General features: G+C 42.0%; 1 protein-coding gene across 7 annotated transcripts in view; it reads right to left on the bottom strand.

Moving 5' to 3' along the window:
- The window catches only part of RFX8 (regulatory factor X8), a 31,824-nt gene extending 21,023 nt beyond the window's left edge, over window positions 1-10,801 (bottom strand). For all 7 annotated transcript variants that reach the window (XM_068180368.1, XM_068180370.1, XM_068180372.1 and 4 more), the window contains exons 1-4: window positions 10,672-10,801; window positions 7,264-7,387; window positions 4,464-4,525; window positions 3,066-3,152 (exon numbers count right to left, since the gene is read on the bottom strand). In XM_068180368.1, coding sequence (XP_068036469.1) covers window positions 3,066-3,152; window positions 4,464-4,525; window positions 7,264-7,387; window positions 10,672-10,763 — 365 coding nt within the window. In that variant the 5' untranslated portion in view covers window positions 10,764-10,801. The remainder of the gene's footprint in view (window positions 1-3,065; window positions 3,153-4,463; window positions 4,526-7,263; window positions 7,388-10,671) is intronic.
- Between the last annotated feature and the right edge of the window lie 1,216 nt (window positions 10,802-12,017).

The following is a 12,017-nucleotide window of genomic DNA, read 5'->3' as shown; positions in this document are numbered from 1 at the left end:
TGGAAATTTCCACACAAATACACTCTCAAAAATTGAGACTATAGGCCAGATACCCTGCTGCTTTTATACATATGATTACTTATATAAGAACACAATTTCTTCTTGCAGGTAAAGAAGTCATCAGGTTTTAATTACTTTTTCAAAATTTCAATTTTTTAAAGTAAAAAACAATCTAGACATTTCCATTGCTGGTTTTATCAGTTTGATTGGATAATGAAAAATCCTTGGTGATTTCAAAAAGTACTGAACTGTAATGATAGGACAGTAAAGATGAGTTATTTCCTTCATTACTTAATTGCAAAAAAATTACAAAACTCCACACATATGGAAACTAGCTCACTTATTTGGTTGAAGCAGATGCTTTTTTAGTATATGACCTAATTATTTCTTTCAGAGCTGTGCTACTCATCTTTCTCTGGCTGTGTCTTGTGCTTTTCTACTGCTTTCTCTCTGTTTTCTCCTGCTGTGCTATATGAGACACTAAGAAGTAATTGTGACACCCATCTGCCCAGCTGTTGTGGGCCTGCATGTTGGCTTGGGACAGGGACATGAAGCTGAATTTAGAGTGGAAGCTGTTCTAATTTCAGCTGTCTGGCTTGCCTCAACATTTTAGTATCTTCTTTAAATTGTCTTTAATGAAGGAAGCATCAGACAAGATAATTTTGTAGTTAAGGGACTTTTCTACTGCAGCTAGAAATATGATCTTTGTCTGAATATGATCTTTATATTTTGATTTTTTTAATCTGAGAAGTTATAGAATCATAGAATCATAGAATAGTTTGGTTTCTAAGGAACCATTAAGGATTATCAGTCCAACTCCACTGCCAAGGGCAGGGACACCTTCCACTAGAGCAGGTTGCTCAAAGCCCCATCTTACCTGGCCTTGAACAATTCCAAGGATGGGGACCCACAGCTTCTCTGGGTAACCTCTTCCAGTGTCTCACCACCCTCACTGCAAAGAATTTCTTCCCAATATCCAATCAAAGCCTACCCTCTTTCAGTACAAAAATCTTTTCCCAGCTCTTCTGTTGGCTCCCTTTAGGTACTGGAAGGTGCTTTTAAAGTCTCCCTGGAGCCTTCTCTTCTCCAGGCTGAAGAATGACAACTCCCCTCAGCCTTTTCTCAATAGGACAGGTGTTTCTCTTAAGAACCAATATCAAGATCAGTAGGTGGCTGGTTGATGTCAGTCCTTTCCCTGGAAAGCACATCCTATTCCATGCCTTGGCCAAATTAAACACAGTTTTTTAGGAGTAGGTGTCTGGGCAGGCAGCTCTGCAGCTGGTGGAGAAGGAGGAGGAGGCCTGGAGCAGCCAGGGCAGCAGCTCCCCTATGGTTAAGCATGACCTACAGGGTGTTCTCCAGCCCATAGAGGAGATGGCTCATTTCCATGAGGAGGGCCAAAGACAGAAGCTATGCTGGCATATGTGTTGTGTCTCTCTCCCAGCTAAAGTCCTTCTTTCTGCACCTACCCCAAACTCAGCTAACATTGGTTCTTTAGTTCCTCCTACTTTACACACTTTTTCCTCATGTTTCTACACTGGAAGGAAAAAAAGAGCATGAATTCAAATCATTCTGTTCTCTCTCAGCTCTCATATGACCAGAACCATCACCTTTCCTTTTATGCCCACCAAGATTGCTATTTTTAAATGATGCTGCAGGGAAACACCTTTCTTTCCCTGAAAAGGAAAGACCAGCAGAAACTTAGCAGAGACCTGCAATATCCTTTAAACAGTGGACAAGACCTTTCCTCATTGTGGATGTCAAACCTTAGGCCTGTTCTGGGTATACTGGGTACAGAGGAAGTGAAGCATATCCCTTCAGTAAGCATGACATGGGAAACCAGCCTCAAATTTCCTATGAATAATTTGTTTAGTCTCACAACAACAGACTGCCAGTCGATCATCTACAGAACGTGATCCTCTGTCCTGTCTCAACATTTACCCTTGTCCCTCTATGGACTTCTGCAACATTACCTGCCATAAAACCTGTGAAGAAAGGCAACAAACCTATGGCTGTAATTTTTCCGTGTTCTTCCAAAGCGTGCACTCAATTAAGTAAATATTATATAAAATATCACTGAAACAGTTTCAGCATCACCAGATATCTGGGTCCTTATAGACTGTAATATTCATGCCATAGAATAATGCTGTATCTCCATATTAAAGAATGGAAACCTAATTACAGAATTTACCTATATACACACTAAAGTAATGTACAAGACTGTAAGAGAATGAGGATACAAACCTGGTCTTCAAAGTCCGAGGCATAGACTGCACCTAAATTTTTTCTTCAGTGTAAAGGAGTGTAAAACTGCTGCAGAATGTCAGCATTTTTTTTTTTTTTTTTTTTTTTTCTGGGAAGAAATTCAAGATTGTGGTTTGTTTATCTGAATCATGACCTCAACCATGAGAATTCTTCCTCTCCTGCCCACAACATGCTTCTGTCTACCCTTTAACCTACCATAGTATCTTACATTCATTTTAGGATTTTAGGCTTTTAAGTTTTGCAATCAATGTGTCTTACACATTTTCTTATTGTTGTTATCTTACAAGAGGTAAATTTAAAATCTGATATTTTGAAACCAAGTGAATAAGGTATTTTTGAAGTGCTGTTTCAAGCAGTAAAAACCCCAGATAACAAGATTGTGTGTACGACTCTTCAAAACAGCACAGTCATTTGTACTGTAATACATTTTTCCAGCCTAGTGTTTAATGAGGAAGGTGACAGAATGTCAAGAAGCCATTTCAATATTATTTTTTTGAGCTCCCATTTAGAGTCTCAACATATTAAGCTCTTCTTTTAGGTTCAGCATGAGTTCCTCCTCTTAAGATCTACATGGCTAAAACATCCAATTTTAGGAAGTCTAATTAGGTAGTGTCTGTTTCCAAAATGCAGCTTGTCTATTAGGGCACAGCAATTAATGACACAGCACTTTCATAGTGTTTATAATGAGAAGAAAAATATAATGCTACTGTCAGTGTTCAACAGAAGACTTACAAATTTTCATAGACAGAAAACATATAGACATGGGACATATTCTGATTAAAACATTTTTAAAAACACACCTGAGATAATTTTGTTCATACAGAAGACAGCAAAAACGTGCATAAAAGGAAGACTCCTTCTTGATAGCTATTCCATCATAATGATATCTAGAAAATTAAAAAAAATTAACTGCATGATTTTCAACAAGTCAGCAAATAATTCATAATCCTCTTTTGAAAGCAGATGATCATTCTATTTAACTCCATCTGAATGGAGTGCCTCAGATTTGTACAGGACAGTTAGTGAAGTCAGGAAACAGACTCTTAGCAGACAGAGGTCCCCATATCCCCGTGGAAGTTGAAGGACTTAGTGCAGGTGTTCCTTGGCCATTTACAGTAGCTCAGTGACTGGATGGCCCATCAGTGTCATGGCAAGCTAAAACTCAAGAAAACTGCCACACCTTCTGTAAGATTTATCTGAGAGCTCAGTGACAAACAGAGCCACTGTCTCTGCTACCAAGGTGCTGCCAGCTGGCTCCTCCCAGGCCGGGTCACCAGGAGCCAGGGGAGTAGTGCTGTGCTTCAGAGCCACGTGCAGCCAGAAGCAGGTAACCTTCTGCTGATGGGGAGAGCATGGAGGCCACCAAACACCATCCCAAATCCTGTATGCTGTGAGCAGGAGCCTAGGAGTGTCTGAGGTGAGGTACTCCCAAAATAAAGGATCTCCTAGCTCAAGCTGATAGCAAGTCCAGACTAGTGGAGACAAGTCAGGGCATGTTGTTCTCAAAGCCCATACTTGACAGCTACACAAAATGCTTGTAAAATTTTTCAGTCTCAATGACCTTAAAACTTCCCTTTTCCTAGTCTGGATGTTCAGCGTGTGATTATAACTTTGGATACGAAAAAGCATCAAACTCTAAAAGAGAGGGAAGATAAAAGAAAGGACGTTTAGGAGGTGGACCTGAAGTTGTCCGATTTAAATGGTTTGAAACTGTACAGCATTTCCATTGACCATCAGTATGTGCTGGGTCACTCAATGGATGTGTGCAAGGACAAAAAGCACAATATAGACATTGATCATTAATCACCACCCCTTTGCATCCCAGAGCCTTTCCTGGCCTAGAGATGCAGTGTTTGAAGAGCTCTCAGTAAGGCTGTGATGTCTGGCAGATGCTTCATGCAAACCATGCTGTTAATAGCCAATACAAATTGGAGGACTAAGGTCTTTTAAAAAGCAGTGCAGTCTGGAATTCATGCCTTACCAAAACAGATCTGACATGGTGGTTTTCATAGAATTAACTCTATTTTAATGTCCTTGGTTACACCATGACGTACTCTGGATCTTGTGTTGTGTTACAGACTTGCAACCAACAATTCAGCTGCCATATTACAGTACTGGGGCTGAAAAGTCAGCCACTTTAAAATTTTATTAGAATAGTTATAAATAACATTTTCAAAGAAAGGACACAAACCCATTACCTGATACTCCCTGCTGTGGTCCGCTTTCTTGTCACCAGGCCTGGGAAAACTAACTGAATAAGCTGTATAAACAAACAGAAAATTAGAGATACTTGGTAAATTCATTTGAAGATGCAAAAATGTATCTGGCACACACTTTTTTGTCTTTAATAACTTTGTTTGCTTTTCATAATTTCCAGGCTAATACCTGTTCTTACATACCTCTTAAATGGTAACTGTTGAACTAAACTCAATCAGGCATTTGTGGATCCAAGGCTAAATAATTTAAAGTATTACCTCTCTCAGGTAGGAATTTTTTATAGCTTGCACTAGAAAACAGTGCTCACACCAAGAGACCCCTTGCAGCCAGGGCAAGATCAATCAGCTGAGGGAACTTGAAGGTGCCCTGATGGTCCCATACTCTGCCATACTTTCAAACCTTATTCATTTAAGAAGGACTTACACAAGGGGCTTCACCTAACCACATACTCTTGGAAGGTGTACTGACTGGATAGGGCCAGATTTACTGTCTTAAAAGGACCTGAATCATCAAGCTGCAAAGCAACCTTTTGACCACTGTGGTGGTGTGAACTGAGGTGGTGCAGTATCTGTCAAGGCTGGGCTCTACGGAGTAATTAGATACTGTCAGGGTTTTATAATCCACTTCACTATGATTATTCTGCATGAGCTGTCTTGAGACTAACAGAGACTAACTCAGGACACCTGGGTCCAGGACTAACCCAGGACACTCTAATATTCCCAGTGTAGCAGGAACAGAGGATTTACTCCCTGTTAGCAAGGAGTGAAGGAGAATCTCCACTGAGGCTTGGTGAGCAGCACAAAGCTTGGACTCTGAACAGTGTGTTGTTGGTCTAAAAAAGGACTCGTCAATGCACACTTCTAGTTTTTATGATAGACCTGTTCATTGCATGTTTCTGCATGCATCCACCCCAGCTGCTCCCTTTCTCAAATTGATAGCTTAGCATAATCCCATTTTTCTAAAAGGACAGCCTATGAAACTGGGGCTTTTGTGGCACAACACATAACCTTCCTCCTGCTGCCATTCCTTACAGGGACAGTGATGTATTTTTGGGCAGAGGGATAGGGCAGATGAGATTAGTAATGTCTTCAACCACCATAGTTTGATCCACATGGGGCTGGACTGCAAAAGCCCTTGCAGTCCACACATATGGAGCCCAGTCAGGTTACTACAGCTTGGTAAATTATTAATAGCTGTGGTGATTACACGTGCACTCAGGTTAAAGCAGGATTGCTGCAGTTCCTGTTCTCCTCGGTTTCTTGCTACAAGATCCATTCTCTTGCTGCAGAAGGCCAGACCATTTCAAGCCACTGGGGAGCTGCACCCCAGCTTGCTGCTTTGGAATGTGTCAACTTGCACTGCAACGCACTGGGTTGATTGAGGCTGCGAGCAAATACTTGCAAGCAGCAGCCCACAGCAGCTCTGGCACGTCAGCTCTTCCATGTGACCAGACTCACGCTTCGTCTGTGCCTGTCCCAGCTTAAAAGTCAAACACATTAAGGTAAACCACATGAAGGCTTAGCTTACAGGTGGCAACTCAGCCGTGCTGGAGCACTGGAAGGGTACAAGCAGGATAGGATTAATCTCATCTACATGGCTACAAGGCAGAGAAGTCTAAGATAGTCACTGCAGACTATGTAGTCAATGGGAAAAAAACAAGTGGGAGTTCTGAGGCCCCTTTCATCTGAGCTGTCTGAGGTGACTCATTTAGTGTGAGGTAACATGTGTAGCTACTTATTTCTCTCCAGTGGCTACCTAGAGATTTTTAAGGTGACAATCTTCATGACCAATATCCATGCTGAGCCAGCCAAATTCTACCCAGGGTCTTAGCTGATGGCTGATGATCCATTAAGCTGTGGTAATAAATTACACCGGATCACTCACTCAAATATTAATTTTCAGCAAAAGTGATTTAACTTATCCAGTAAAAAAAATAGATTCAACAGAACTGAGATAAATTATTCATAGAATGGGGTTAGCCATACAAATGAAATTGACTTCAGGTACAACTTGTACTTAAATTATTTTGGGCTTGTGTTAAAACAATGCTTAGTAGCTCTTACTATGGGAATTAATAGAAAGTTAGCCATATAAAATAGGAAGTTTGGAAGTCTGAATAAGAAGTCTTGAACAAGAAATAATCACAGTATCTTCCTTAATTTGTTAAAAAAAGGTTGAATAGCTATGGGTGTTGATTGCAGTTTGGATTTCTAAGTGTCAGTTGTTCCATGGGTTGTATCAACCTCTATGTAATAGAAAAGTGGAACTGTTAGAAGGAGAGTCAGTTCTACATCTGCATTTGTTTTGCTTGGATGATTATGTAGCAACTTTTTAGGGTATGTTTGAAGCAAAAGCTCTTCAAGTATACAGAAAAGGGAAAGCATAAAATTATGTAATAACCGAAGGTGTCTTTTAAAGACAGAAGAATCATTTCATTGGAATGAGTTGTGTAACTTTCTGCTGTTAAAAAAAGAAAACTGTGAAACTTTCTAAAATATATTGGCAAAAGAAATCTTTGCTAATTATCATGCACCAGTTCCTTGAAGAAAATAAACTCCATCGCAAACAATACTCTTTCTCTGGTACAAATGCATCTACATGAAGTCTTAGCAAAAATACATTAGAAAATGCACAAGCATCATTCATTACATATTCATTCTTCTCTGTTATTTAATGTCTTTTGATATGCAGTGTGTATAGTTGATGATCAGGCTTTCTCTTTAGACATCCCTACTTCTTATCTTGTATCTACTTATCCTGTATCTTGTATCTACTCTGTACCTTTCCAAAGGTGGATGGATGTACTTGAATCTTGAAATCAGGATTGCAGGTTTCAATATACAGCTCATACAGTAGCCGACAGGGTACAGTGCATCCTCCACACAAATAGAAATTATCAGCTAGCCTTTAAAACAAAAATCTTCAATTGGTTTATGTCAGATTTAGAAGAAAGAATTGTTAGATTTTTATAGTTGATCAGATTTACAGTGAACTCTGTAATAGTAATTCTGATTTTATTGAAGCACAGAATCAAAAAGAGCTACTTCCTTTGTGTTAATCTGTATCCTGGGAAACAATATACTTTTTAATATAAATATATATATACATACATACATATACTCTCTGTTTATTTTTAACTTTTAAAGCCCTATTTTCCTTGTTTTCAACATGTAAGAGAGCTCATGTGAGATTCTGCTAAGAAATTAACTAGTTCTCATAATTTTTAAATTAAAATAATACAATTTAGCAATACCATTATAACATTAACATCAATACAGACAGTATTAGAATCTTCTCATATGCAAAATGTTGTTATATCAAAAAATCTAACTTCAGTTTTCTAAATAGAAAGGTATCCACTATACCAAAAATAATAATATGAGCATTTTTCCACCTAAAATGTGCAATATGGTGTTTTAGGATACAGTGCACAAAATATAAAGGACCACATTCTGTTTTCATATAAGCTCACTGATTTTAGGATAAGTTTAATAGGAGAATAGAGTTTTAATTTACAGTTACTATATAACAGAACTGCCAGGACTAAAACAGGCTTAGGTGTTTAAATATCCATCCTTTTGCCAAATCCCTATTCATCCTACTAAGCAGAATGGTCATAGTCAAGTAAATGCAACTACTTGTGTGAATAAGGAGAGGAAACTGTAAACTGGGTTACTTATTAGCCTAAGATATTACCTTCACCAGGAAAAAAAATATCTTTAATTATAAAATAATGCCAATGGTTTTGATGTCAGAATATAACAGGCTACAGTATAAATATGGGAGCAAAGCTGAATCAAAGGAGCAGAGGGATTAATTTTCAAAGCATGACTCACTGCTTGTATCACGGCGCTTTCTTGCTCTGACCCTGTTTCCGTTCTACCAAATTATTTATGCATATTTAATTAATTTATCAGCTGAATGCCGGTGGAGCACAGTGCCAGTTACTCACTGTGTCTTTACTGACAATCGAGTTGGTTGGGAAAGCAGACTTTCCAATTCACCGGGTGTGATAAGTCAGTTGGATTTTAAATCAGCATCCTCTGCTTTAGTACCCTGACTTCAGGCAACCCAGTTGTTTATCCTTCTTGCTTTGTCAGTAGACAGTGGATAAGGTCTACAGCAAACTGGCTTGCTAGAACAGACTGAGCAAGAATATGGTCTCTGTGCAGTTGATGATGTTTATCTCACTTGTTATTTGTGCCTCCTCCCCTCTTTCCATTGAAGAATGCTATCTGCTTCCCCCAGCTTTCCTTCTCCCTAGCAAAAGACCCCCAAATGCCTCACCTATACCTCCTTGAAGACCATCTCCTCACCCAACAACCCAAGAGGCTGTGCTGGGCTCCCTGCCAGCTCCTCACCACCTCCAGCCCCACCATCCAACAGCAAAGGCTTCATGGCTAGACCTGAGCAGGAACCTGCACCCAAAGACAGGGGATCTGCTGCTCTAATGGGGTATTTCCCATCCAAGCTAAAAGGTAAATGAAATTCATTCTACATAAGAGTCCTGATGAGCTCTGCCTCCCAGCAGGCAGAAGTGCTTTTTCTTCTAGAGCATCTCAAAACTCTTCACAATTGAGCAGTCTCAGAGGAGAATAATCTTAAGTTCAAATTCATCCTTAATATAACATCACAAGAGTCATTGGAAGTGCATCAGAAATTAATTCATGCTCCAGTAGTTGGTTTCTGCCAATAGTTTTTCCTCAGCATTTAAATACTTAGCAACAAAGTATTTGGGAATTCCATTTCGTGAATTTTTTGTCTATTAAACTGCCAGTCTTTTTCAAATAGTAAGTCAAACACCTTCTTAATGCTGACACATAATACAAAAATATTTCTATCAGGAAAGCAATCTACACAGAAAAGAGCACAGCACTCGTCTTCTTACTTATTAGCCCCAAGGTTTTCAAAACCTGAGTTTTTATGGCATGCATCAAAACAAAACTGTGAATAAAGACAAAAAAATCTAAAGGAAAGTGTGGCAAGGGAGAAAGGTAGAGGTTAAAGAAAAAGCACTGTGTCTCCACATACTGTGTAGGGTTTTTTATCCTATTGATTTTAGTACATTTAGGGTTTGCCACCTATTCTATGTGAACCCTTAGCAGCCAGGCCATTATACAGGTTGGCAAGTCCGCTGTTAAACCATTTCTGGACCAAAATCTGGTTTGCTACTGGAAATCCACCAACTGTAAAATGAAGCTGAACATTCAAAATTTTTAAAACATGAAAAGAAGGTTGTGATGAAAATAATCATTAGTTCATGCTTTCAAGGATTGCTTATGATTCAGTTTTATGCTGTGTCTCAGACCTATTGGGTGAATGACCTGGTATGAATCTCTTCCTTTAGTCCTTTCAGAATGGGAGCAGTGGTATCTATATTACAGTGAAAAAACAGACTAACTCCCACTGCTCAAGTATGACTGATGGGGGGACTAAAATTACTTAAGATCACTTGCTGATGAGTTAAAAGTTGGTATGTGTTGTTACTGTTTCACAAAAGCTTCAACATTATTTACGAGCAGGACTCATTTGTGCTTGGGGAGAGAAGTAAAGTAACGCTGGTTTCTCTTTGGCTGTCACATGACAGATGATGCTTTTCTCAAAGTCCAAGAAAACAATGGTGACAGCCTTCCTCCACTACACAAAGTGTCTCATTAAGGAGTTCAACCTTCAGCTCAAGAAAAAATAACCTTGGAGGATCTCAAACATCCAGCATCACCCTGAGTGCCAGTGTGCCACCCCCTCGCAGCCACCTCTGTGCTGCAAGAGCCCACCAGGCACGAGTGGTAGAGCCAGGGAGATCCTCGACAGCTGCCCTGCAGCACCACAGCAAGCGGATGGCTGCCAGGGGCCAGATCCCAGCCAGTGGGTAGGCTGAGACAAAATCCCGTTTCCCCCATGTCAAACCACCTCCATATCACTAAGGCTTGTGGCAGGAGATGGTCTTTCAGGGGAATTTCCCTGCTTGCTTAGCATCGTTTATACATCACCACGATGATGGGGCCTTTGCAGTAAACCACACTCTTGCCCTACGAAACCGCGAGAAGAGTTAAAAGCGGGGCTCCTACACTCCCTGTGGCAAGGCAGATCCTGCGAGCTCCACAGGAAAGCAGAGACAGCCGCGCCACCTCCCCGCTCCATCCTCAGCCCCGGCCCGTCCCCGGCAGCGGGCAAGGGGACAGCACCCACCACTGCAGGACGGGGAGGTAGGTGAGGGAGGTGGGGCCGAAATAAGCCATGTCGGCCGGCTCCGGGACGGGCTGCGGCTCCGCGTCGTCCATTGGCACCGGGATGGTGGGGCCGGGGCCGGTGGGGGCCGGGGCCGGGGCCGGTGGGGGCCGGGGCCGGTGGGGGCCGGGGCCGGTGGGGGCCGGGGCCGTCGGGTAACGGACGGCGGGTAACGCCCGCCCCGCGCCCGCCCCGCGCCCGCCCCGCGCCCGCCCCGCGCCCGCCCCGCGCCCGCCCCGCGCCCGCCCCGCGCCCGCTCCGCGCCGCTTCCCGCAGCGGTGTCCGCGCCCTGCGGAGAATTCGGGCGAGCCGCGGCATTCCTGGCACCCATCCACTGCTCTGCCGCCCGATGGGTTTGGTTTTTGTAGGAGCTGCAGGCGAGGAAAGGAATGCTGTCCAAATCGGAAAGCGGTGTAAATGGCCGATCGTGCGGCGGTACTTCTGAATATCACGTAGTGGCAGGAGAAGAGGGAATAGCTTCAAACTAAGCGTACGTTTAGATTACGTGTTAGGAAAAAATTCTTTACTGTGAGTGTGCGAGGCACTGGCCCAGGCTGCCCAGAGAAGCTGTGGATTCTCTGTTCCTGGAAGTGTTCAAGGCCAGGCTGGATGGGGCTTTGAGCAGCATGGTCTGCTGGAAGGTGTCCCCGCCCACGGCAGGGGAGGTTGGGACTCGGTGATCTTTATGGTCCCTTCCAACCAGGCCATTCTATGATTCTGTGATCACAAGTGCCATCTAGAAGGTTTTGCACATCTTTAATGCCTTACTTTCAGAGTTTTCAACAGGGATGCTGCAAACTCCCATAACTGTTTAATTTCTCTTTGATACAGATAGATGAAAGGTCTGTCTGCTCTGCTGAAACCCTGTAAGCACTTTTCCATCACAAGTATCCATTATGCAAAATGAGCTTTGCTGCCATGTGACTGACAAACATAAATTATGTATGGCTGGAGCATCTAAAAGCTTACTAGTCCATGGCTTTGGGTTACATCAGAGCTCAGCTTCTCAGAAACTCCCACTGCTCTCTCGTGTTAATTAGCTTCCTGAAATCCCCATGTGTGACACAGAATGGCTTGCTTCCTTCATTATGACAATATGACCAAAGCCAACACGTTGGTAGACAGCAGTATTAAAGGGGGGGTAGGGAGCATGATGACAGCAAAGGGAATTTAAGGTGGCAGGTTACTGGTTTTCTGGTCCCTTGATGTACCTTGTTTTTGAGGAGCAGTGCACACAGATGTCATGTATGGTACAGGTTGCTTTGAATCTATGAAGCCTCATGCCATGTTGAGAAGCCCATGGGAAG

Source organism: Anomalospiza imberbis, chromosome 2 (assembly GCF_031753505.1).
Source record: "Anomalospiza imberbis isolate Cuckoo-Finch-1a 21T00152 chromosome 2, ASM3175350v1, whole genome shotgun sequence".
NCBI classification, from domain to species: domain Eukaryota; kingdom Metazoa; phylum Chordata; class Aves; order Passeriformes; family Viduidae; genus Anomalospiza; species Anomalospiza imberbis.
The sequence above is the reverse complement of the archived record's forward strand: the minus strand, read 5'-3'. Positions and strand labels throughout refer to the sequence as shown.